Source organism: Nerophis ophidion, linkage group LG09, assembly GCF_033978795.1.
Source record: "Nerophis ophidion isolate RoL-2023_Sa linkage group LG09, RoL_Noph_v1.0, whole genome shotgun sequence".
NCBI lineage: Eukaryota > Metazoa > Chordata > Actinopteri > Syngnathiformes > Syngnathidae > Nerophis > Nerophis ophidion.
This window is the reverse complement of record NC_084619.1, coordinates 37,297,058-37,322,120: the sequence shown is the minus strand read 5'-3', so window position 1 is coordinate 37,322,120 and position 25,063 is coordinate 37,297,058. Positions and strand designations below refer to the sequence as shown.

Genomic DNA, 25,063 nt, shown 5'->3' with positions numbered 1-25,063 from the left:
ACGCGCCCCACCTCCACCTGCTGAGGTCTCTGACGCGCGTGACCGGGCCGCCCACGCCTCCAGAACGCCTGCCCAAGCGTTTGAGGGGCCGTCTGGCGGGAGATGTTCTGGGGGCATCAATCGGGACCTGCGGGGAAAGACAGAAGGGTTGTCATGCGGTTTAAGGTGGGGAATGTGCACTGCTCTCTCCTTTTCCTGTCCATGCGCCATTGGTGCGGGTTGCGCCTCGCGGTGGACGGCCAGGTGGTCCTCAGCGAGGGTCACTGCCACTGCCAGGTCACGCGGCCGGGGGTACCAGACCCAGTCGGCCGTTTTTTGGGGATCGCCTCCAGGAACTGCTCCCGGACGATCTGGTCCAGCAGTCTACCCTCTCCCTCTCCCGGTTGGAGCCAGCGCGTCGCTGCGTCCTGGAGCTGCTGACCCAGGATGGATGGCCGGTCCTCTTCCCGCAGGCGCATGGACCGGAACCGGCGCCGGTAGTCTTCGGCGGTGCCTCCCGTCCAGTCGAGCACAGCCTTCCTCAGGTCCGCGAAGCGCACTCTGGACCCTGCTGGCAAGCTGAGCGCCGCACGCTGCGCCTCCCCCGTCAGGAGTGCCCCACTCCTCCTCCGGCCATGCACATGCTGCGGCCGTGGCCGCAAAAATGTCTATGAAGGCATGGGGTTCTTCCTCTTCCGGAAGTGACGGCCGTTGGGCTTGGCCGTGCCACGCCCATCCTGTCCACAAACGCCCGCAGGACCTGGCACTGTTGGCGGGCCACCTCCATCTGTAAGCGGCTGCTCGCTGCCACCTTGGCGAGCACACCCGCAAGAGCTGTCAGGGGGTCGTCCTCCCCCGCCTCTGGTGGTCCAGCCAGGTTGGCCGCCAAATGGTGGAGGTTTCCCTCCTCGGGGTTCCTCGGACCACCAAACATTGGGACAGGAGTCAGGCTCAGGGTTACAACACTGTTTTATTTTTGAATAAAAGTGTCTTTGTTGTGCTTTTCAGCAATTGTCCTTTCCTTTTATCTGCCTTTAACAGAGCGACCGGTGATCAGACAAAGACTTTCCGCTGTGTGATCCCCTCACCTGTCGCCCATCTCAAAGCCGGTCCTGCCACACCCCGCTTTGCTGCAGGTGCGCAGGCCACGCCCACCACACTGTCTTTAACCTTATCTTTATTTTTTGAACTACCAAATAGCTCATGTTGAGCAGAGAATACTTTTTTTCTTTTACAAATACAGTTGTATTTTAAGTTTTGTTGAGGAACTACCAAAGCAATTACTCATATGCTCACTATTCACCCTCACTATTTTTGTTCTTGTGAGGAATAGCTAAGAAATAAAAAAGGTAATTATGTTTTCTCTGAAATGTGGCTTTATCTGCTACAGGTGAGAAGATTTAAGAACTGTGTACCTTCCACTCATTCAAATAAAACCAACACTAAAAAAGACAATTTGTTTTTCAATATTTTTTCCTCAGAGCCAAAATGAAAAAAACAAATATAGAATAGTTTTTCAAATGTTAGATTTTGTGCAAAATTGTAAAATTGACATAACGGATAACGGGCATTTACCGGGAAGTAGATGTCCTTGGACATGGGCCTGCAAGTAAAACAACGTACCAGACCGATGGACACTAAATCAGGTTGAAGTTATAGAATGTCGTTATGTTTACCTAGCCAAACATTGAAAATATTTTTTAGTTAATCCGTATCGCTTCACTTTTTCCACATTTTACGTTACAGCAGTATTCCAAAATAGAATAACAAAAAATAAAAAAAAAGGTTTCCTCAAAATTCTACACACAATACCCAGTAATAATGTGAATACGCTTTTTTGTGTCTGTTTGTTTTTAAGAAATGTTTGCAAATGTATTAAATAAAGAATAAGAAAATCACATGTTCATAATATTCACAGCCTTTGCCATGAAGCTCAAAAGTGCTCAGGGGCATCCTCTTTCAACTGCACATCTATAAGATGTTCCTTCAGCTTAATTGGAGTCCACTTTTGATAAATTCAGAGTGTTGGACGTGATTTGGACTGGCGCACACCTTGCTATATATAAGGTCCCACTCTTGACATTGCATGGCAGAGCCCAAACCAAGCATAAAGTCGAAAGAATTGTCTGTAGACCTCCGAGGCAGGATTGTCTCACACAAATCTGGGTAAGGGTACAGAAAAATATCTGCTGCCTTGAAGGTCTCAATAATCACAGAGGCCTCCGTCATCCATAAATGGACAACATTTGGAACCATCTGGACTTTTTCTATAGCTGGCCAGCCATCTAAACTGAGCGATTGGAGGAGATAGGCACAAGTCAGGGAGGCAACTGAAAACCTGTTGGTCGCTCTGTCAGAGCTACAGCATTGGAGAGTGGAGAACCTTCCAGAAGGACTACCATCTTTGCAGCAATCCACGAATCAGGCCTGTATGGTAGTATGGCCGGAGGGAAGCTGTTCCTTTGTAAAAGTTTGCCAAAATGACTCTCCGACCATGAGGAACTAAATTCTCTGGTCTGATGAGACAAAGATTGAACTCTTTAACATTATGTTTGTAGGAAAACAGGCACGGCTCATAACCTATCCAATACCATCCCTAAAGTGAAGCGCGGTGGCGGCAGCATCATGCTGTGGGGATGTTTTTCAGCAACAGGAAATACGAAACTAGTCAGGATAGAAGGAAAGATGAATATAACAATTTACAGGGACAGCCTTGATGAAAAGCAGTGCCTTTCTTCCAACCTGATGGAGTTTGACAGGTGCTGCAAAGAGGAATTGGCGAAAATGGCCAAAGATTGGTGTGCTTATCTTGTGGCATCATTCAAAAAGACTTGAGGCTCTAACTGCTGCCAAACGTGCATTAACAATGTATTGCTCAGTGGCTGTGTCTTAGTTTTTTATTTTTGATAAAATGCAAAAAGTTTTAAAAAGATATGGACAATAATAATGGGTTGAGTCAGGATTTTTAAATCTTGTCATTATGATTAACGAGTTCACAAAATGGTGGGATCAGCAGCAAATAACTAATCACATGGATTTGCTTCTTACGGTTCAGGTCACTCATGAAAATAATTTAATCAAGAATAAAATGATTGAACTTTTTGGAGGAAACACTGTTACAGTTGCAAAATGCAAGTAAGAAGGCTGGTAGAAAATAAAGCAATAGGTTAATTCCTAAACCTTCACCTCATTAATAAACACATCAACACCATAAATGTGTTGATGTGCTTTTAGTGTCTACAAAAGCGTTCTACGGACGTAATCCTTTGTCATTATTACATACACATACAGTACATACAGTGTACTGCAATACTACTCTTAATGGTGTTGTTTAGTTTTATGCTTTCAATTTGAAGGAAACAATTATTGAAAAGAAAAAGTATTTCCTTTTTTTGGTGTTAATTTTATTTTGAAAAACAAATGAAAGTTAAGGTATGCAGACGGAACAGTGTTTTGTATCAGCCAGTCGATTTTTTTTTCTTCTTGTTGCATTCCATCAGATAATTCCATCTAAAGTATTTTATAATGAGGGTGAAATTGAAGGGGTTGTGTCATGTGTGTGTTTTCTGGGCCCTTGTGGAAGTATGCATGTGTTTCAGGAAGGGAAGAGCAGTGTGTGGCCGGTATGAAGCATGTGTGCTGGTTAATGGGGTGTTGATTGTAGGGTGCTTAACCACAGTCTTTTGATGCTCTGTCATGGGATCTGGCATCGGTGTGTTCCACTGTGTTTGCACTCTCAGATTGTGTCTCAATGTCTGTGTTCTTTTTCACTCCTACATTCATTGCTCATTTTACGTCTTTTTTTGACACAACTGTAACATTCCTCTTGTCTTGTTTACATTTAGAGCACATACCTAACTGCTGTTTGTCAGAGTATACACATGTCCGCTCCCTGCCAAGTCAGGTCATGTGGGCTGCATTGTTACTCAACTTAATTTATTTGTTTAAATCTCACTCACTCCCAGCCTTTTAATTTAAGGATGGATACTTTTCAAATTCGATTTGGTACTATACCAATTCCCGGTACCATAGAAATTATACTAATGCTAAACAGTACCAACTTTTTGAGTAAAGTAAGCTGATTTTGATACCTGTGCTTTGTAGTTGTTATATCATGTTTTCATATAACATTTCTTAGTCTCATATGCAAGTATTATTTAGTAGATGTTTAATGCAGTTGCAATTCCAAGACGTTAGAGAGCAGTAGTACATAGACTACGGTGCTTTGCCAAACCATCCATCCATCCATTTTCTACCGCTTATTCCATTTGGGGTCGCGGGGGCGCTGGAGCCTATCTCAGCTACAATTGGGCGGTAGGCGGTTACACCCTGGACAAGTCGCCACCTCATCGAAGGCCCAACATAGATAGACGGACAACATTCACACACTAAGCACCATTTAGTGTTGCCAATCAACCTATCCCCAGGTGCATGTCTTTGGAGGTGGGAGGAAGCCGGAGTATGAAATAGTTTTTTACTTACTACACCCGTGGTGTTTGATTGTAACGTGCATCTTGGTTTTTGAATACCAAATTCTGCTTCATCCTACTCCTTTTTGGACATGCTGTAATTGAAATAAACTGGGAAAATGTGAAGTACTACATTGTAATTGTATGCCTGTTTGAAATAAATTGACACAATAACAAATTTTGAAATCGCCATTTAAAATCGTTAATCCTAATCAGTATGTACATGGCAAAGCCAATATAAATTTGCATTCAGCTTGTTTGTTTTGTAACTTGGAGCCATACATCACATTATATTAAGCATTTTTGTTTTGTTGGCATTGTTAATTGTAACATTACCTAGAGGCTGAGTCCGCTCTGATTGTTGCTTGAGTGATTGTTTCCTCGTCAAGTATTTGAGCCGGCCCAGTCTGCAACCAGATGTGATGTCACAAACAACAAAGGTATCAAAATATGGCACCATTTGATTGTATATTAATCAATATCTATGGAGCACTGTTATGCCCTGCTGTTGGTTCTACTAACATAATTTGGTAGGTGTCTATGAGAGTACAGAATTTGGCACTCACACCTACTTTTAATACAGTAAATGTTGTCATTGTATTGCAGAGTGGGTTTTTGTTTTTAGGCCAGCTTTTAACAATAGCCCCAGCTATTGTTTTTTTAAAGTGTTTGCTGTACCAGATGCCACAAAATGTTGTTAATGCAGCCACTGCTCCATTGTATTGTCAGAGAATTGGTCAATAATTGCTATAACAACACTAAAATTGTACATGTTTTTCTGTGTGTGAAAGGAGTGGAAGTAGAGTCCTGCAGGAGCTTCCCGCCTCCTGGTTGTCCAAGGTTCTGGAAGAAGTCAAATCCAGTGACCCCTTGTCCAAACTGTGTGCTACACGACGCAGTGCTGGAATACCCTTCTATATTCAGGTGACTATGGTTCATTTTAGTGAAATGTACTACACTACTCACTAAAGATTTGGTTTCGGGTGAAATTTCAGGATGAATTGTACTAAAATGTTTTACAAGTGAACCTTTTATAAACTTTTAACTGCGCATGTCCAACTGTTCAACGTTTCACTACTCCGTGCATAATTTGCTGTTTTCTAACAAGGAGCTGAATGACAAAAATCACAGCAGGTATATGATCCATGAGTCTTGGAATGAGTGTAGAAAAGGAGGGGAAGAGAGAGCCACATGGACGCCATCTTCTTACTCTGCTAAAAATTCTTCCTTAAATCTGATAGTGTTTCTTAACTTCATATCAAAGTGCTGGCACTTGCAAGTTTTTTGGCCCCATAATGTCTTATTTTGCAGCCGTATTCAAACAGTCCAGAGACTGATTCAACAAAATGCGTTTTATCATTATCAAATCGAGACAGTGTGAAAACCAATACATATTCTTGGTAAAAATGTTCATTTAGAACAAAGTGGTATGACAACCAAAGTACCACTATTTACTAAAAATCGTCTGATATTTTTTTTTTTGCAGGGCCGATGCCAATTATTAGTACCGTATTTTTCGGACAATAAGTCGCAGGCACATATGTGAACCAATAAGAATTTGGCGGGGGAGGGTCATGGGAGAAGTGCATTGTGGGCCATGGAATGCTAACTGCTATATGCTATATGCTACTGCCGTAGCTATTAAAATGGATCATTTCTTTGTTGGCGGTAACTTATAAAAACTGAGAAGGACTGAACAAAAATGGCACCGAAAGAGAAATCATGTACTGCAGATTACGAGCTGGACGTAATGAATATGCAGCAGAAAACGTCAAGAGGAAGCGCCACATACCTTTGGAATTGGCAGAGTGGTTTAGAAGCGACATCGAGGAAGAAGATTTCATCACATTTATCGATTAGGGGTGACCGATTGTTTGGTGAACGTAGAGCATTGTTCTGTATGTTATAGTTATTTGAATAACTCTTACCATAACATAACATACCTACTTAGTGGCCTAGTGGTTAGAGTGTCCGCCCTGAGATCGGTAGGGTGTGAGTTCAAACCCCGGCCGAGTCATACCAAAGACTACAAAAAAATCTAATTTCATTAGGCCTTTAAATCACCATATATGATTCCCGGGCGCGGCACCGCTGCTGCCCACTGCTCCCCTCACTTCCCAGGGGGTGATCAAGGGGATGGATCACATGCAGAGGACAAATTTCACCACACCTAGTGTGTGTGACAATCATTGGTACTTTAACTTTAACCATAACATGTTACATTAACATACCAAGCACCTTCTCAGTTGGTTATTTATGCGTCATATAATGTACACTTATTCAGCCTGTTGTTCACTATTCTTTATTTATTTTAAATTGCCTTTCAAATGTCTATTCTTGGTGTTGGATTTTATCAAATAAATTTCCCTCAAAAATGCGACATATATATGTTTTTTCCTTCTTTATTATTCATTTTCGGCCGTAGCGACGTATACTCCGGAGCGATTTATAATCCGAAAAATACGGTAGTCAAAGAGGCCGATAACTGAAATTTAGATCTGACATCCATTTGCAGTAAAATTTAGCTAAACATCAGTAGTATACGTCAGTTAACTGCTGGACAAGGCTTTAAGTGTTTTTTTTTTCAACAAAATTTTTAAGGAAACGTCGGACTAAGAGCGACATTTACTATTGGGCGCTAATGTTGTGGTTAATTTAGCACCAACAAACTTTAAGGGATTTCACAAACACATTTATTACATCCGTCTAACAAGAACATCAATATTTGCACTTTAAAATCTCTTGGGAAAGTTGATAAAAAATATGGACGCGGTTGGGAGAGTGGCCGTGCCAGCAACCTGAGGGTTCCTGGTTCAATTCTCACCTTCCACTAACCATGTCACGTCCGTTGTGTCCTTGAGCAAGACACTTCAGTGTGTGTGTGTGTGTGTGTGTGTGTGTGTGTGTGAGTGAATGGGTAAATGTGGAAATAGTATCAAAGCGCTTTGAGTACCTTAAAGGTAGAAAAGCGCTATACAAGTATAACCCATTTACCATTTTTCTACATCACAATAAGCTAAGCAAGCTAATCAATCTTATACCAGTTTATGGATTTAATACATTGTGAGTAAGGTTTCCTCATGAGGAACCATTTAATATTTGTTGGCTGGTTGTTAGGTTGAAGTTTATACTGGTCAGGTATACACTTTAAATATGATACATCACGTATTTTACATCATGTCCAAAACGTATTAGGAAGAACAAACTTTATTTATCCCTACCCTTTTTTCACTTCGTAGAAAGAACTAACACATACATTCACTTCTTGTTCTCATTTTGTAACACAACTTACATCATCCATCCATCCATTTTCTACAGTGACCCCAAAAGGGACAATTTACATCAATTATTTCTAAATGGTATGATTGATATGAAATGTATGATTTTTAAATATGACAAAAATGTAAAACTAATTCTGTGATCCTGTAGCCTAACTCAGGATCTGTCTGCCTGCTCTCCTGTACGCATTATGTAAGTCTGCTATTTGTCAATATACACAAAGTGGGGCTTTTTTGCAGAGATCTCTTTCCTGTCATCTTCAAATCCATCCCGTCTCTGTCACGTTATTTGATTGAATCATGGAACATTAAAACTTGTCATGCTCCTTTTAATAAGCCCAAGTACTTAGCAAGTGTCGGGGATAAAGGCTTGTCGTGCAATCTCTGCGAGAGTGAAAACACGCAAAATGGGTGGAAGAACAAAAGAAGAGAGGAAATAGTGAATTCTAGGAAAGAAGGACACAAACTAGATGTTAGGATAAGTTGTTGTTAGCAGAGAAGACGTGCTGTCGGCAACAGCACTCCAATGAGTGAAAGAGAGAAGGGTGTGTGTGGAGGTTCGGGAATAGCCATCTGAGTCACAGCTTAGCAGAAAGGAACACTGGTTATTACGACTCACTCGCTCACTTCTTACCACAATGTTTAAAATTTTTTATTACTAAATATTGGTATCATATGTGTATATAACTGTATCTGAAGGTGTATGCAAATGTAAGTAAAAATATATATATACAGTATATCTCGGCCCTCTTTTATTGGTATTGGCCGCTCCCTACTACCATTGGGTAGTTCTGAACTGCCACAAAATATGCATGTAAAAAGGTGTTTGCAACACACCCTGCTTAACATTCAAAACATTTTGCACACGTTTTATGTAATTACTTCAATTAAATATATATGTATATATATGCGTTAGATCTATATATTATTAGAAGTCAAAGAGGCTATATATACAGCCACGCTGTTGTAACACGTAGCTTGGCATTGTTTTGCTGAAATAAGCAGGGGCGTCCATGATAACGTTGCTTGGATGACAACCTATGTTGCTCCAAAACCTGTATGGACCATTCAGCATTAATGGTGCCTTCACAGATGTGTAAGTTAACCATGCCTTGGGCACTAATACACCCCCATACCATCACAGATGCTGGCTTTTGAACTTTGCGCCTATAACAATCCGGATGGTTATTTTTCTCTTTGTTCCGGAGGACACCACGTCCACAGTTTCCAAATATAATTTGAAATGTGGACTCGTCAGACCACAGACCACTTTTCCACTTCGCATCAGTCCATCTTAGATGCGCTCGGGCCCAGCAAAGCCGGCGGCGTTCCTGGATGTTGATAAATGGCTTTCGCTTTGCATAGTAGAGTTTTAACTTGCACTTACAGATGTAGCAACCAACAGTAGTTACTGAAAGTCGTTTTATGAAGTGTTCCTGAGCCCATGTAGTGATATCCTTGACACACTGTCTGTTTTTGATGCAATGCCACTTGAGGGATCAAAGGTCCGTAATATCATCGCTTACGTGCAGTGATTTGTCCAGATTCCCTGAACCTTTTGATGATTTTACGGACCGCAGATGGCAAAATCCTTAAATTCCTTGCAATAGCTTGTTGAGAAATGTTGTTCTAAAACTGTTCGACAATTTGCTTACAAACTTGTGATCCTTGCCCTATCCTTGTTTGTTAATTACTTAGCATTTCATACCCAATCATGGCACCCACCTGTTCCCAGTTACCTTGCACACCTGTGGGATGTTCCAACTTTATCAGTATTTATTGCCACCTTTCCCAACTTTTTTGTCACGTGTTGCTGGCTTCAAATTCTAAAGTTTATGATTATTTGCAAAAAAAAATGTTTATCAGTTTTAACATCAAATATGTTGTCTTTGTAGCATATTCAACTGAATATTGGTTGAAAATTATTTGCGAATCATTGTATTCCGTTTATATTTACATCTAACACAATTTCCCAACTCATTTGGAAACAGGGTTTGTATATATCCTCGGAGGCTGAATGCAGATTTTAGATTTGCACGAAATTGTACACCTCGATTTGGAATCAGTGTTGAAATATGATATTCAATGCAGCTTTAACAACAATTTTGATAAATTTCAGGTACGGTAGTTTTATATGGAACTGCATAAAAATGTAACATGTTCTTCTTTGTTTCATGGCCCGATCCCGCCATAGTTTCATGGAGATAAAGGGACAAGCGATAGAAAATGGGTGGGTGGATTGAGGTTCATAGGGTTCTAAAGAAGAAAACCTACCCTCCTCGGCATGGTTGAGAGAAGATACATTTTTTGAAAGAAACTTGAGGCCCTACTCCAAAGTATAGTTTCAACCAGCAGTTTTTGGCGTGCCATTGAAGCACTCATGCTGGAAGTACATAACGTTTTTTAATCCTAGTTTCGTTTTCACATGAATAACACATGCACTCATTGTACTTTGGGTGACCCCTCTTATTAGTCATCAGTACCACATACCTCCAATAATGTGTCTTGCCTAACTCACTTTGACACATGAAGGACTCGCCATTTCCCCCCCAAGCAACTCTAGTGAAATTCTAATGAATGGAAAAGTCTCGAATCCCAATGTCAAGAACTGGACTTTACACATTTTCCGCTTATTAGAGCAATACCGTAACTATCTTATGTGATTATGATTGGTAGAAGGCAACCAGTTTTACCTCTTCCGTATCGATGCCAGCTAGTGTATTAATTTGCTGCACATACACCTGTAAAAATACTATATCTCATTTTTACAGTGTTTTTTTTCACTCCATTTTTGTTCTAATGTTTACACACATTTACATTATTGAGGTTAAATATACTTTTGTATCAAAACACACGAAAAAATCTGATACTTCATCACATTATTTCCTTTCAATAAATATATTTCAGTGAGTGAGAGCATACTCACATTCAAACTTTTTTTTAATAAAGTAAGAATGGAATGTCCATATATTGTGATGCCTCGGCTTATGAGTTTTTAATGGGTCCTGTGACAGAGCTCATAACCCAAAATACTTCTCAAATCAATGTTCCCAATTGGAAATGTATTTAAATTAATTTAATCCATTCTGAGCCTCCAAATATGACCTTAATTTTACATTTAATGTATCTTTTAATAAGAAAGACTAACTTCTTTATATTGAATGCTATGTACCAAAAACTGTTACAGGAGTTTGTAATGTACAGCTTTTACCTTGGAGAGTGGACTTCTACGGTAATTCTTGCAAGCTCCTTCTCTGTCAACCACACCATCAACAGATTTTACATTTTTCATTGATAAATATTTTCGGTTTCAAAATGTATTTCGACGCCTTGCTGGCATTATTATAACTTTTATTAACTAATTCTGGTTCGGTATGGTGCAGACTTGCAGTGCAATGCTCATATTCCTTCGTTAAGTGTGCTACATGGCACACACCGGTCATGTTTTTCGATTGTTTCTTGCTTAAATGTTATGAATATCATCCGCTTCTTCTTATTAGCACTAGGAGTGTGGGGAAAAAATCTAATTTTTTTAAAAATCAATTTAAATTATTATTTTTTTAAATTTTTTAAATTGTTCCAACAAAACAATACATAGCAATACCATAACAATGCAATCCAATTCCAAAACCAAACCTGACCCGGCAACATTTAGAACTGCAATAAACAGAGCAATTGAGAGAAGACACTAACACGACACAGAACAAACCAAAAGTAGTGAAAGAAAAATGTATATTATCAACAACAGTATCAATATTAGTAACAATTTCAACATAGCATTGATTAAAAATCCCTCATTGACATTATCATTAGACATTTATAAAAATTAAAAAAATAGAACAATAGTGTCACAGTGGCTTACACTTGCATTGCATCTCATAAGCTTGACAAAACACTGTGTCCAATATTTTCACAAAGATAAAATAAGTCATATTTTTGGTTCGTTTAATAGTTAAAACAAATTTTCATTATTGCAATCAGTTGATAAAACATTGTCCTTTTCAATTATAAAATATTTTTACAAAAATCTACTACTCTGCTTGCATGACAGCAGACTGGGGTAGATCTTGCTGAAATTCTATGTATTGAGTGAATAGAGAATCCTTTTGAATCGGGAAAAAAATCGTTTTACAATCGAGGATTGTGTTGAATTGAAAAAAAAAAAAAAGATTTTGAATCAAATGGTGACCCAAGAATCGATATTGAATCGAATCGTGGGACACCCAAAGATTCACAGCCCTTATTAGCACTGTCCGTCACACTCACTGACTTTTAGTTATGTCTTGCTATTAGCTAATGCTAGCCAGTCAGAAACCAGATGTTTTGGACGGCTCTTACGGTGTTCTTTGTGGCATGCGCTATGCCAGCTAGGTGTGGGGAGGCTTTAGGCCCAAATTTCTGCTTGTCGCCTAAAGCATACCCATCAGCCAAGAAACTACTCGCTTCTATCTAAAAAAACCTGTGTGACACTCTTAAAGGGGAACTGCATTTTTTTTTAGATATTGCTTATCATTCACAATCGAAGAACACATCCTTTTTTTTTTTTTTTTAAGGATTCTAAAGATAGAATGCTTGCAAGATGCCGCTAATAAGAGTCACTACTGCAGCCATACATACATACAGTACATATGCATATATATATATCAACTGGATATATATATATCTATGTATGTGTGTATATATACATATGTATGTATGTATATATATATATATATATATATACATATATATATATATATATATATATATGTATATATATATATATATATATATATATATATATATATATATATATATATATATGTATGTATAGATATATAAATATAGTGTAGTAACAGACACATTCATAACAATATTTAATATGTACAATATTTACCATATCATAGTCATTTTAAGCATTAGCAGAACTTATTTCCTCAGCACATTTATTTCATTGCCAACATCAACACACTTCCTACTTCTGGGAACAAACGTGTGTGTGCTCTAATCATGGCAGACTTGGTAGCAGATGACAAAGATTGCTATGTTGGGATCTTTTTGAACCTGAATATACAGAGGATGAACTACATGTTATAGAAGCTAAGCAAGCACACGAATGAGAGAATGAAATTTTGGAGCACATGGAAGCCGAGAGAGTCAGGTCCAGCGTGGCATGACGATTGAAATGTGGAGTTCAGAGCCAAGCTATGCCGACAGAAAAGTGATTTACCCAAAATCAACTGGAAAAAAACCCCGTACTTGGCTAGTTAGACCAAATGGACAACTGTTCATTGAGTGAGTCGCTATAATACTTATCATGATACATGCAGCATGTCATGCAACACATTGTCAGGCGAGCTGTGAACAAACACAACCTCAAATGTGTGCTAATACTTTGCAGATACTACAATATGATCATGTTTTTCCCTTATTACAGATTGATGTCCTATCACATTGTGTTGTGCATTACAAACTCAAAAGTGACTCAGCTGATGTCGCAGAAGATAGCTTACGGCTAATGCCGTAGCTTCCTATCGCAATGTGTTAATACGCAAAAACAATGTTCCATAATTTTTGCTCCTACAGTAACAATGTCGTCACAGCTTGGTTATTATGTAGGTTAAGGAACATAGATTAAGCCTTAGGCCTTTTGAACTTTTGGTTCCTCAAACCTCTGGTTCCTTGATCTATAATTTACTTTAGGCGCGTGTAATTTGTGTTTTCACCGCATTTCACAGTTCAGGGTTGTTTATACAAATCAGGCTGATGACGTATGGAGTAGTGGTTTTCTACATTTCTACACTGATACCATGAAAATAAACAGACAATATTATGTCAGTTATTTTACTAAAAAGTAAGTTAACAAAATAAAAAAGCAATTCGATACAAAAACGGTATGATTTATAAAATAAAGTGTACCGAATTGTTCATAAAAAGTCAGGCTTTTGTCCGCCGTGTTCAATAGTCAGAAAGTTGTCTTCTCGGTAAATTATAAATTCATTAGGTTCAGACGATTCCTTTTGGTCCGTTTCAGCTGTAAATTACAATATATAAATAATAAATGTCAGTGTTTATCTCACACCGACAAAACAAACACATCAGCTTTAGCGTTTGCTTGTTAGCATTAGCATTCTGTTCACTTAGGTTGAGGCTAAAAACTACACAAATGGAGTGTCACTAACTATTTTTAAAGCATGTAGTAAGTAAATACATTAGTTAATATTTAGCATTTACTCTCGTTCTACTTGTGTGCTGCCTCCTTTTTTTCCACATTTGTCCAACCAAGTCAGAGTAGTAAGCAGCTGAGGTTGCCAGTTTCGTACTCCTCTGTAAATAAATTTAAAATAGTCTGTCCACTTCTCGTAGCTTTGCGTATCGAAATTAAGTTTGTAAAAATAATAAACAACAATAAACTGCACGTAGCTTCGCCTATCGTTGTCTGCAGTGGGTCCTCAGCGGTGCCATCTATTGCCAGCTATTTTTTACAAGTTAAGGAAAGTGCGGGAAACTTTGCAGGTCGGTCACGACCAGCGCGTGTCTGTAACGAACGCTTTGCCGGCGTTGGCGGGGAATCACTCCCATTGTTCTCACTGCACGAGTCGGAAGTAAGAGTATGTGGCCCTAAAGCGGCGACCTCTAAGCACGACTCCGGGGCCAGTTCTGGTCATCCCAGGGTAAGCACTGGTGATGTGCAATTTTCTTCGCGCTCTGATACTGAGTCAAATTCTAGCTGGTATCGGTGATATCTATCCGATCCATCCATCCATCCATCCATTTTCTACCGCTTATTCCCTTTCGGGGTCGCGGGGGGCGCTGGCGCCTATCTCAGCTACATTCGGGCGGAAGGCAGGGTACACCCTGGACGAGTCGCCACCTCATCGCAGGGCCAACACAGATAGACAGACAACATTCACACTCACATTCACACACTAGGGCCAATTTAGTGTTGCCAATCAACCTATCCCCAGGTGCATGTCTTGTGTCGGGTAAAATGTAAAACGTATAGCACGGGTCTCCAAACTTTTTGACTCGGGGGCCACATTGAGTTAAAATCATTTTGCATGAGCGTGCACTTTCCGCTATGATGTCACATTATCGATGGGGAAATGCATTTTTAGACAATATGATTTGCCTGAGTGGATAGGAGACACAGAGACAACAAGCGCTACAAAATAGATTATAAAGGACGGATTGAAAAAAAAAATTGTAAAATAAATACACTTTTTTTTTTTTTTTTTAACTTGGGACTTTCCGTGCCGCGGGCCGTGGTTTAGCGACCCCTGAAGTATAGTTTATTTCAAGTGTTGCTGCTCCTGAAGAATTATCTTCAAACACTTATTCAAATTCAATCAATCAATCAATCAATGTTTATTTATATAGCCCTGAATCACTAGTGTCTCAAAGGGCTGCACAAACCACTACGACATCCTCGGTAGGCCCACATAAGGGCAAGGAAAACTCACACCCAGTGGGACATCGGTGACAATAATGACCCAGTGGGACGTCGGTGACAATGATGACTATGAGAACCTTGGAGAGGAGGAAAGCAATGGATGTCGAGCGGGTGTAACATGATACTGTGAAAGTTCAATCCATAATGGATCCAACACAGTCGCGAGAGTCCAGTCCAAAGCGGATCCAACACAGCAGCGAGAGTTCCGTTCACAGCGGAGCCAGCAGGAAACCATCCCAAGCGGAGGCGGATCAGCAGCGCAGAGTTGTCCCCAGCCGATACACAGGCAAGCAGTACATGGCCACCGGATCGGACCGGACCCCCTCCACAAGGGAGAGTGGGACATAGAAGAAAAAGAAAAGAAACGGCAGATCAACTGGTCTAAAAAGGGACTCTATTTAAAGGCTAGAGTATACAAATGAGTTTTAAGGTGAGACTTAAATGCTTCTACTGAGGTGGCATCTCGAACTGTTACCGGGAGGGCATTCCAGAGTACTGGAGCCCGAACGGAAAACGCTCTATAGCCCGCAGACTTTTTTTGGGCTTTGGGAATCACTAATAAGCCGGAGTCCTTTGAACGCAGATTTCTTGCCGGGACATATGGTACAATACAATCGGCAAGATAGGATGGAGCTAGACCGTGTAGTATTTTATACGTAAGTAGTAAAACCTTAAAGTCACATGTTAAGTGCACAGGAAGCCAGTGCAGGTGAGCCAGTACAGGCGTAATGTGATCAAACTTTCTTGTTCTTGTCAAAAGTCTAGCAGCCGCATTTTGTACCAACTGTAATCTTTTAATGCTAGACATGGGGAGACCCGAAAATAATACGTTACAGTAGTCGAGGCGAGACGTAACAAACGCATGGATAATGATCTCAGCGTCTTTAGTGGACAGAATGGAGCGAATTTTAGCGATATTACGGAGATGAAAGAAGGCCGTTTTAGTAACGCTTTTAATGTGTGCATCAAAGGAGAGAGTTGGTTCGAAGATAATACCCAGATTCTTTACCGCGTCGCCTTGTTTAATTGTTTGGTTGTCAAATGTTAGAGTTGTATTATTAAATAGAGTTCGGTGTCTAGCAAGACCGATAATCAGCATTTCCGTTTTTTTGGCGTTGAGTTGCAAAAAGTTAGCGGACATCCATTGTTTAATTTCATTAAGACACGCCTCCAGCTGACTACAATCCGGCGTGTTGGTCAGCTTTAGGGGCATGTAGAGTTGGGTGTCATCAGCATAGCAGTGAAAGCTAACACCGTATTTGTGTATGATGTCACCTAGCGGCAGCATGTAGATGCTGAAGAGTGCAGGGCCAAGAACCGAACCCTGGGGAACTCCACACGTTACCTTAACGTAGTCCGAGGTCACATTGTTATGGGAGACACACTGCATCCTATCAGTAAGATAAGAGTTAAACCAAGACAGGGCTAAGTCTGACATACCAATTCGTGTTTTGATACGTTCTAATAAAATATTATGATCGACGGTATCGAAAGCAGCGCTAAGATCGAGGAGCAGCAACATAGATGACGCATCAGAATCCATCGTTAGCAATAGATCATTAGTCATTTTTGCGAGGGCTGTCTCCGTGGAGTGATTTGCCCTGAAACTGGATTGAAAGGTTTCACATAGATTGTTAGACGCTAAGTGTTCATTTAACTGCTCCGCAACAATTTTTTTGAGGATTTTTGAAATAAAGGGAAGGTGAGACACCGGTCGGTAGTTTACCATGAGGTCAGGATCGAGGTTAGGTCTTTTAAGAAGAGGATGAATAACCGCTTTTTTGAATGCTAGGGGAACAGTGCCCGAGGAAAGTGATAAGTTTATAATATTTAGCACTGATGGACCTAATAAAAAAAAGAGCTCCTTGATCAGTTTCCCAGGAAGAGGGTCAAGTAAACATGTTTTTTGTTTTATTCCATTTACACGTTGTAACAATTCCTCTAATGTTATTTCCTCAAAACGAGAGAAACTATTTTGGAGGGCAGTATCCACCGTATATACCATCGTATCAGTGTTAATAGAACCCCGTTGTAGCTGGGACGCATTGTCTTTAATCTCCTTTCTAATGACTTCAATTTTCTTTCTAAAGAATTGCATAAAGTCATCAGCTGAGTGGGTGGAGCTACTGGGAGGGGTCCCTTGTTGGGTTAGCGATGCTACCGTACTAAACAAAAATTTAGGATCGTTTTTATTACGGTGGATGAGATTTGAGTAATATTTAGCTTTAGCTAAGGTAAGCATGCGTTTATAAGTTATTAAACCATCACTCCATGCTTGATGGTGCACCTCAAGTTTAGTCGTGCGCCATTTGCGTTCCAGCTTTCTACATAATAATTTCTGAGCTCTAGTTTCTTCTGTAAACCACGGGGTGCGCTTTTTTGGAGCCTTTTTTAACTTTAGCGGTGCTATGTTATCAATGGTTTCGTGCAGGGTGTCGTTAAAGTTGTTAGTGAGGTTATCAATAGAGCCCACATACTTTGGGAATGGTGCCATTACCGAGGGCAGTAGGTCAGCAAGAGTTGTCGTTGTGGCCGTATTAATGTTGCGGCTGCTATAGCAGTTATTATTATTATTAGTTTGACGAACATGCGTCTGAACCTCGAATTTTATAAGGTAATGATCGGACAATACTTTAGTATACGGGAGTATTGTAACTTTGGAAACGGTGATACCCCTGACAAGCACTAGGTCTATCGTATTACCGTTGCGATGCGTGGGTTCATTTATTATTTGTGTGAGACCACAGCTATCAATTATAGTCTGGAGCGCTACGCACGGTGGGTCCGATGGGGTATTCATATGGATAGTAAAGTCCCCCATTATGATTATATTATCGCCGTGTGTCACTAGATCAGCAACGAACTCTGAGAATTCATTGATAAAGTCCGAATAGGGCCCTGGGGGCCGGTAGATAACAGCCAGGTGTAGAGGCAGCGGTGTGACAGACCCCATAGTAAGCACCTCAAACGATTTATATTTATTATTTATGTTAGGACTAAGGTTAAAGTTTTCGTTGTATATTAGTGCGACCCCCCCACCTCTTTTAAGCGGACGGGCAATATGCGCATGTGTAAAGTTAGGAGGACATGCCTCATTTAGCACAAAAAAGTCGTTTGGTTTAAGCCAGGTTTCGCTGAGACCGATGACGTTAAGATTGTTGTCTCTGATGATATCATTAACTAACAACGTTTTGGGAGACAATGATCTTATATTTAAAAAACCTATATTATAGGCAGTGGGCTGTTTTAGGGAATTTTTGATCAAATTATCCGTAGTAGCCATATTAATAATGTTGTGTTTATTATGGCCAGTGCATTTAGTATAATTACGACCATATCTAGGAATTGATACGACGGGAATTTTCCGATTGTTTGATTGTTGCTTTGATAAACTGCACGCATCATGGTTAGCCACCTCAGTAACGGGGATTTTCCGATTGTTTGTTTGTTGCTTTGATAAACTGCACGCATCATAGTTAGCCACCTCAGTGAAACACAAGTCCAACTCTGAAACACTCAAAGCAGAAAAAACTTGTTCTAATTTAACTGACTCCTTACCCAGACCAGTAGTCTCGCATCTTCCATTTAAATCCGGCTTCAGGATGGAGGGAAGTGGTGTTCTGTGGGGATTAGCCTTCTGCTTTGTTTTTAGCCCCGCTCGGGATCCGCGTTTCCGATCACACCGCTGGCGTCTGCTCCGTAGACGGCCCCCGCTGCTACTATACTCCCCTGCTTCACAGGCCGCTGGATGTAGCCGCCGACGTATTCCCATGCTAGTTAGCAGATTTAGCAAGCACGCGTCTATCAGTCCAAAACGGCCCGATATGTCCACATCCAAAAGTGTCTGGCGGTCGTACGTGATCACGGAGTGACCACGATGTGAGCCAGCCATAAAGTTTGTAGAATTGTCCTGTATTTCTGCCAAATGTTCCATCTTTAGCAGGAGCTCCTCGAGGTCGCAGCCCTTCCGGGCGCCGCCATCTTGGAAAAAATATGGAAAAAATATAAATTCAATTCTCTCTGCAGTGTTTTCAAATAATCTACAATAAAAGTATACATACAATTGTTTTATAATACTGAGTGACTCATTCTAATTGCCAGTTGTTTTCTTGCTTGCGTATTATGTATTTACCTAGACAGAAGAAAGAGTAGTTGTTACCAATCATGTTTAATTTAGACAAGTTTGTTACATTCCACTGTATTGCTGCTGGTGATATCCATTATCTCAAATATATTAAGTATCAAAAGTATCGATATTTTGATTTAAGTATCGATACTATAGCATAAAAATCTGATATCGGCGGTTTTGATACTTTAGTATTGATTCACACATCAATAGAAAGTACACGTCGCAGGAGGACCAGCCGGCAGTGGAGTTAGGCCGTACCACCTCAACATTTGTTGCCTTCATTAGACTTAGACTTCCTTTTTATTGTCATTCAGATTTGAACTTTACAGTACAGATAAGAACAACATTTTGTTGCATTAGCTCATGGTAGTGCAGAATAAAAAAGCAATAATGTGCATATATAAATAGATTACTGTACAGATAAATATATTGCACTTTTTCATATGCATTCACGTTTATGGATGTATGTTATATTGTCTTTATATTGCAGCGAGTTAATCCATTTTGGGAGAATTGAAGGGATAATTATGATGCGTTCAAGAGTCTTACGGCCAGAGGGAAGAAGCTGTTACAAAACCTGGTGGCTCTGCTTCGGATGCTGCGGAACCTCCTTCTAGAATCCAGCAGTGAAAACAGTCATTGGTGGGGCATTATGAGACTTACATAAAAGGCTTTCAAACTTTTGCGGATCCTGACAGATTTTATTTTATTTTTTTCTGGTCCAGTATGGCTTTTTCAACATTTTGGGTTGCCGACCCCTGCTCTAGGTGCATTAAAAAGTTATGAGATAATTACTCAACTGTAATCCTTCACATGCTTTGGCCAACGCAAATACAGATGTACCTATTACTAATATATCAAAACGATTTTCATTCCGAAGTAATAACACTTATTAATCAAATGTCTTGAGAGTTACCATACTCTATTGATTAAAACCAAATGTGTCAAAACGGTCTTATTTGAAGAACTGGTAATGTTAGTAATAAAGTACAGAATACAAAACAGACTTTATAAGGAGGATGGAAAGTCGAAGAAGATAAGATAAAGGATACACCAACACGGAAAAAGTCTGGGGAGAAGAGGAAGTCGAAACCTTGGCAGAAGTTTGCCCTTTATTCTCTCTTCCCAGAATGACAAAGTTGGATCCGGTAAGCCTCCTGTGCGCTCTTCACGATGGCCTTAACCAACCCAACATACACTTCACAGGAGCCAGACTGTGTTTTCCTTTCACCGACACTCCTCCCCAGGGGTTCGTGGGGGCCAAACCTTGTTTCCTTCTCCTCTCCTCCCCACCTTCATCTCTCCATCCCTCCCAGGCCTAATGCTTAACCATAACTAAGGCCAGATGTTTCCCATCAGCTCCCTAGTCAAGATAACTCTCGAAACTGCCTTGCTCCGACATCCCCCCACTCTCTTTACACTGCAGCTCGTGTTGTTCAGTGAAGCTCTTGGTACAGTATATCCTTATGTGTCTTTGAATTTTATCCTGTATACACAATATACGTTGGCGTGAGCAGTCCCGTGACTGTTGTCTTTAATTATCTTTATACTTCATCAGTGCCATAGAAATACACTACTGTGTATTATACAAATTGATTGCATGAGAATGACTTTTTTATTTCAGATGAATGTTTAGTATTCGTTTGCAATCATTATAATTTTTAGTGTAAAGTGTTTGTTTGCCACGGTTACACTATATGGCTGCCTCGAGGCCACTAACTTTCAAACTTGCTTTATGTTCAGCATTACATCCTGCCCCCTCCCTGCTCCGAGCATTTTAGTCATATGCCCCATGTACACACCACACGCAAGTGATCAGTAACAGTATAATGTTATGCTACAAAAGCAGTGTTCGAAACACTGTACAGGCAGAATACTGTGCAAGTTCTCAGCCATGACTGTAAATTGTTTGTCGCTTCTCTGGGACTGCTTTCGTGTATGTGCACGTGCAATGGACTTGTGCATGTGTTTGACACAGCCGTGAGGTCTCCCAACTTTTTCAACTAGGAGGGCCCATTTTGATATTTATATACAGTATATTTATATAAAAGTTTGGACACATTCTGCTCATTCAATGCATTTTCTTTATTTTCATGATTATTTACATTGTAGATCACTGAAGGCATCCAAACTACGAATGCACATATGTGGAGTTATGTACTTACAAAAAAAAGGTGAAATCACTGAAAACATGTTTTTATATTCTAGTTTTTTTCAAAATAGTCACCCTTTGCTCTGATTACTGCTTTGCACACTCTTGGCATTCTCTCGATGAACTTCAAGGACACCTGTGAAGTGAAAACCATTTCGGGTTTGAAGCTCATCGAGAGAATGCCAAGAGTAAGCAAAAAAATTGATTAGGCCTACTATTATTTTATTTAATATATTATTATATTGCACTGTTAAAATCTCATTGTTGTGCTATTGATCAGGTTGTATTTTGCATTTAGTTTTTGATTTTTACAGATAATTTCGCTTTTATATATTGTATGTGTCCACAACTGTACACTATGTGTATGTGTATGATTTATCAGGTGTATTGTAGATTTCTTTATTGCAATGTGCTGTAACACTTAATCCACATTGATTGGTAGTGAGTCCACTTTGGTTATGGGAATATCTTTCAAAAATATTTAACGGTTGTGAGCATTCCCTTCAATATTTACCACCTTTAAACCAACAACAAGTGCTGTTGCACCGCCTCTGCCTCACATTATGATAGTTAGACGTTTATTATCCCACAATGGCGATATAACAACCTCATTCAAATTGCATTAACAGTAGTTGCACCGGGAGCCCAGTCAGAGAGAGAAACATGAGGATTGGTTTGTGAAAACTACAATGTCAACTATTGACACTGTTAACGTAATTAACTGTGAATAAAGACTGCAGTTTATCAAGACAAAGTTAACGTATCTTTCATTTTTTTCACAATTGTAGAATTGATATTGTTACCTCTTAAATTGTGCGACATGCACGTTAAATAGGATTACTTGTTACTGCAGTATGTGCGGGTCTCTACGCTTGCGCCTTATGACGGATGATGGCGAGACTTGTGCAGTCACTAGTCATGTGCAATGTTATTTAAACACATGCTCCGTGATTTGTGAATCAAGTGATTTGTGAGATTTTGCACATGCGTTAGGGGTGGAGGTGAACCATCTGCACGCTCTTGCGCATATGTTTTGTGATGAGTAAATCAAGTGTTTAAAGTGAATCACTTCACTTCGGTGAGTCATTGAGTCAGTAAAATAATCAGAATTGGAAGTACTTTAACAATCCCCCAGGGGAAATTAAGATTTTTAGCACAATCCCATTCAAGAGCAGACAATCACATTTACCATCACTAGTTTTAAATACCTAAATGATGAGTGTTTTGATTAAATTGTGTGACTTAATAAGTTTCCTCTCTTTTAATAAACTCCCTTCAAATATTTCAGCTTGTAATTAGACAAGTTTTCCTGTTTAATGTTAACAAACCCTGTCATGTAATTGCCAAGTGGAATCAGGGTGTGAGAGGCTACAAGCCAGGCATAGCTTGCTGAAACTTACACAGATAAAATGCTTTACAATAATAATGTCATATCTCCAGTATGATTATACCAAGCTATTTCCTGCATTCTCTCCTTTGGACCATCAGTATGTGTCTCTCATGGTTTGTTTCTTTTCCACAGGCTCTTCTGTCTTCAGAGCCCAAATCCTCTAGTTGCAGTCTGTTAAAAATGACCATGAACGAGCTGATTGCTCTTGCCATGCCTGCCACTGATAGAAACACAGATAACTCCACTGTTCCTCAGGTTTGTAATAGCTCCCCATCTCGTCTTAGTATATATTGGCCTGTTGTGTTTTGACTCAGCTCCATGCTTATGTGCCATCTCCCCACAGGTCCATGCTTTGAACATTCTGAGGGCGCTTTACAGGGACACTCGACTGGGGGAAAACATCATTCCCTTTGTGTCTGATGGAATGCAGGTTGCTGTACTTGGCTTCACTTCTCCAGTGTGGGCAGTGAGTTCCTCTCTACTCAGTCCTTTGTTTTTACACAAGTAATAAGCGGCATCTCACATTCATTAAAAGACGTTTTAAAATGAAACCCAAAATATACATTACCAGAGATTTGTCTTGAACTCTAAAGATGTCTAAATAGCTAAAATAATGTATTCATAAGTGTCATATTCTATTCTCCGCCTCTACAAGTCTTGACAATTTTATATTGATGAGACTGTATAATGCATACAACATGTATTATGTTAGTGGTTCGCAAACATTTTGGTCAATGTATATTTTCTAAGAACCCCCTTATTGTTCTCACCGAATTAAAAAAAAAAATAACATTGCTGAGATTTATTCAACCTCAATACTTTACACTTGCTTTATTGAAATTGTTTTATAAATATATACATATCATGTAACATATATGCAGTCCTCCGATTACTATCAAGTTGTGTTCCTGTGACGCGATGCATTTTCACACTCAAACACTTTAAGGGGTGCAAAACCAACTTTTTTTTACCGGTTGGTACCTGGTATAGTGTATATGGGACACAACTCCTTAAAATTAGAACTCAAACCATGGAGGAACTGCAGCGATAATTATAAAACAATCTTGCCTTATTCCCAGTTTGTTCTAAACAAGCTGTTTTAGATTTGCGCTGACATGGGACGTTTTTCAACATGCGACATCTGTAGATAGCACCAAATATGGTAGAGGTTTATCCTAAGAGCTTTCCGCAAGGCTGCCATTGTAGTCCGAAGTTGTAGTCAGTAAGCTCCATATTTTTCTCTTTCTTGTTGTTGCGGGACAGATTGGCTCATAAATGCAAATGCATCCTTTGCTCTTGCCATTTTTAATCAAAAGTAGTGAATAGTTCAAACTTAGGACATGTCCACACAAACAATGATAGTTTCAAAAGTGTGTTGCTAGTGTTGCTTCAAAACTGTCTGTCTCCACACAAACGCATACACTAGCTGTCATTCACGTTTTTTTCAATCAGAAGCCTAGAGAAGCAGCAAAAGCAGACTTGGTGACATTACACCGCTGTCATTATGTTTATTTTGAAGTATTAGACATACAATGATATGTACATTATCTCTAAAACCACTGCTCTTACACAGAGCCCTGGGAACATTATGAATATTTTTAAGTGCTTGAAACACACATACGCGCCTCTGCTGCTGACACCTAAGATGCTTAATCAGCAGCATGGTGATATACAGTATTACATGTGCAATAAAGTGTTGATTATTTGTAAAATCTGCACACGCTAACAAGGAAACCCCTTGAATAGTTGTGTGCTTAAAGCTGCAAAAGTTGAGTTAAATTATAATGCATTTAAACATCAATATAGTGATATATTACATGTGGAATGAGGTGTATATTGTCTTTAACATGAGCACACATAAACAAAGAGGAAGAATACAGCATGGTTTTTTTTAAAGTCACTCAGACACATACGCGTGCGCACGGTGGCGCCCGGCTCCATCTACACAAATGGAACCAACACGTGTAAGTTGACTTCTCGATCTGTCGTTAAATAAGGATAAAAACATTAAATAATATTACACCTTTATTATGACACAAAGCAAAAAGTCTTGCTTGTCAAAGTTGAAGGTCCAACAGCGATGGTATCCAAATTAGCTGACTGTCCTTGGAGCTGGCGGGAGTGTCTCAGCATCTTTTGAAGTCCATTTTGATGCATTTTTTCATCAATGTTGAGTGAAAAAAGTAGCATCTTTATGTTCAAACATATACAGTAACTCTTCTTACAGTGTGTTT

At 39.7% G+C, this 25,063-nt stretch overlaps 1 protein-coding gene across 4 annotated transcripts in view; it reads left to right on the top strand.

Annotated features, from left to right (window-relative positions):
• Positions 1 to 25,063, top strand: part of thada (THADA armadillo repeat containing) — a 251,417-nt gene that overhangs the window by 44,501 nt on the left and 181,853 nt on the right. For all 4 annotated transcript variants that reach the window (XM_061910918.1, XM_061910920.1, XM_061910919.1 and 1 more), the window contains 3 exons: positions 5,240 to 5,372; positions 22,962 to 23,084; positions 23,173 to 23,295. In XM_061910918.1, coding sequence (XP_061766902.1) covers positions 5,240 to 5,372; positions 22,962 to 23,084; positions 23,173 to 23,295 — 379 coding nt within the window. The remainder of the gene's footprint in view (positions 1 to 5,239; positions 5,373 to 22,961; positions 23,085 to 23,172; positions 23,296 to 25,063) is intronic.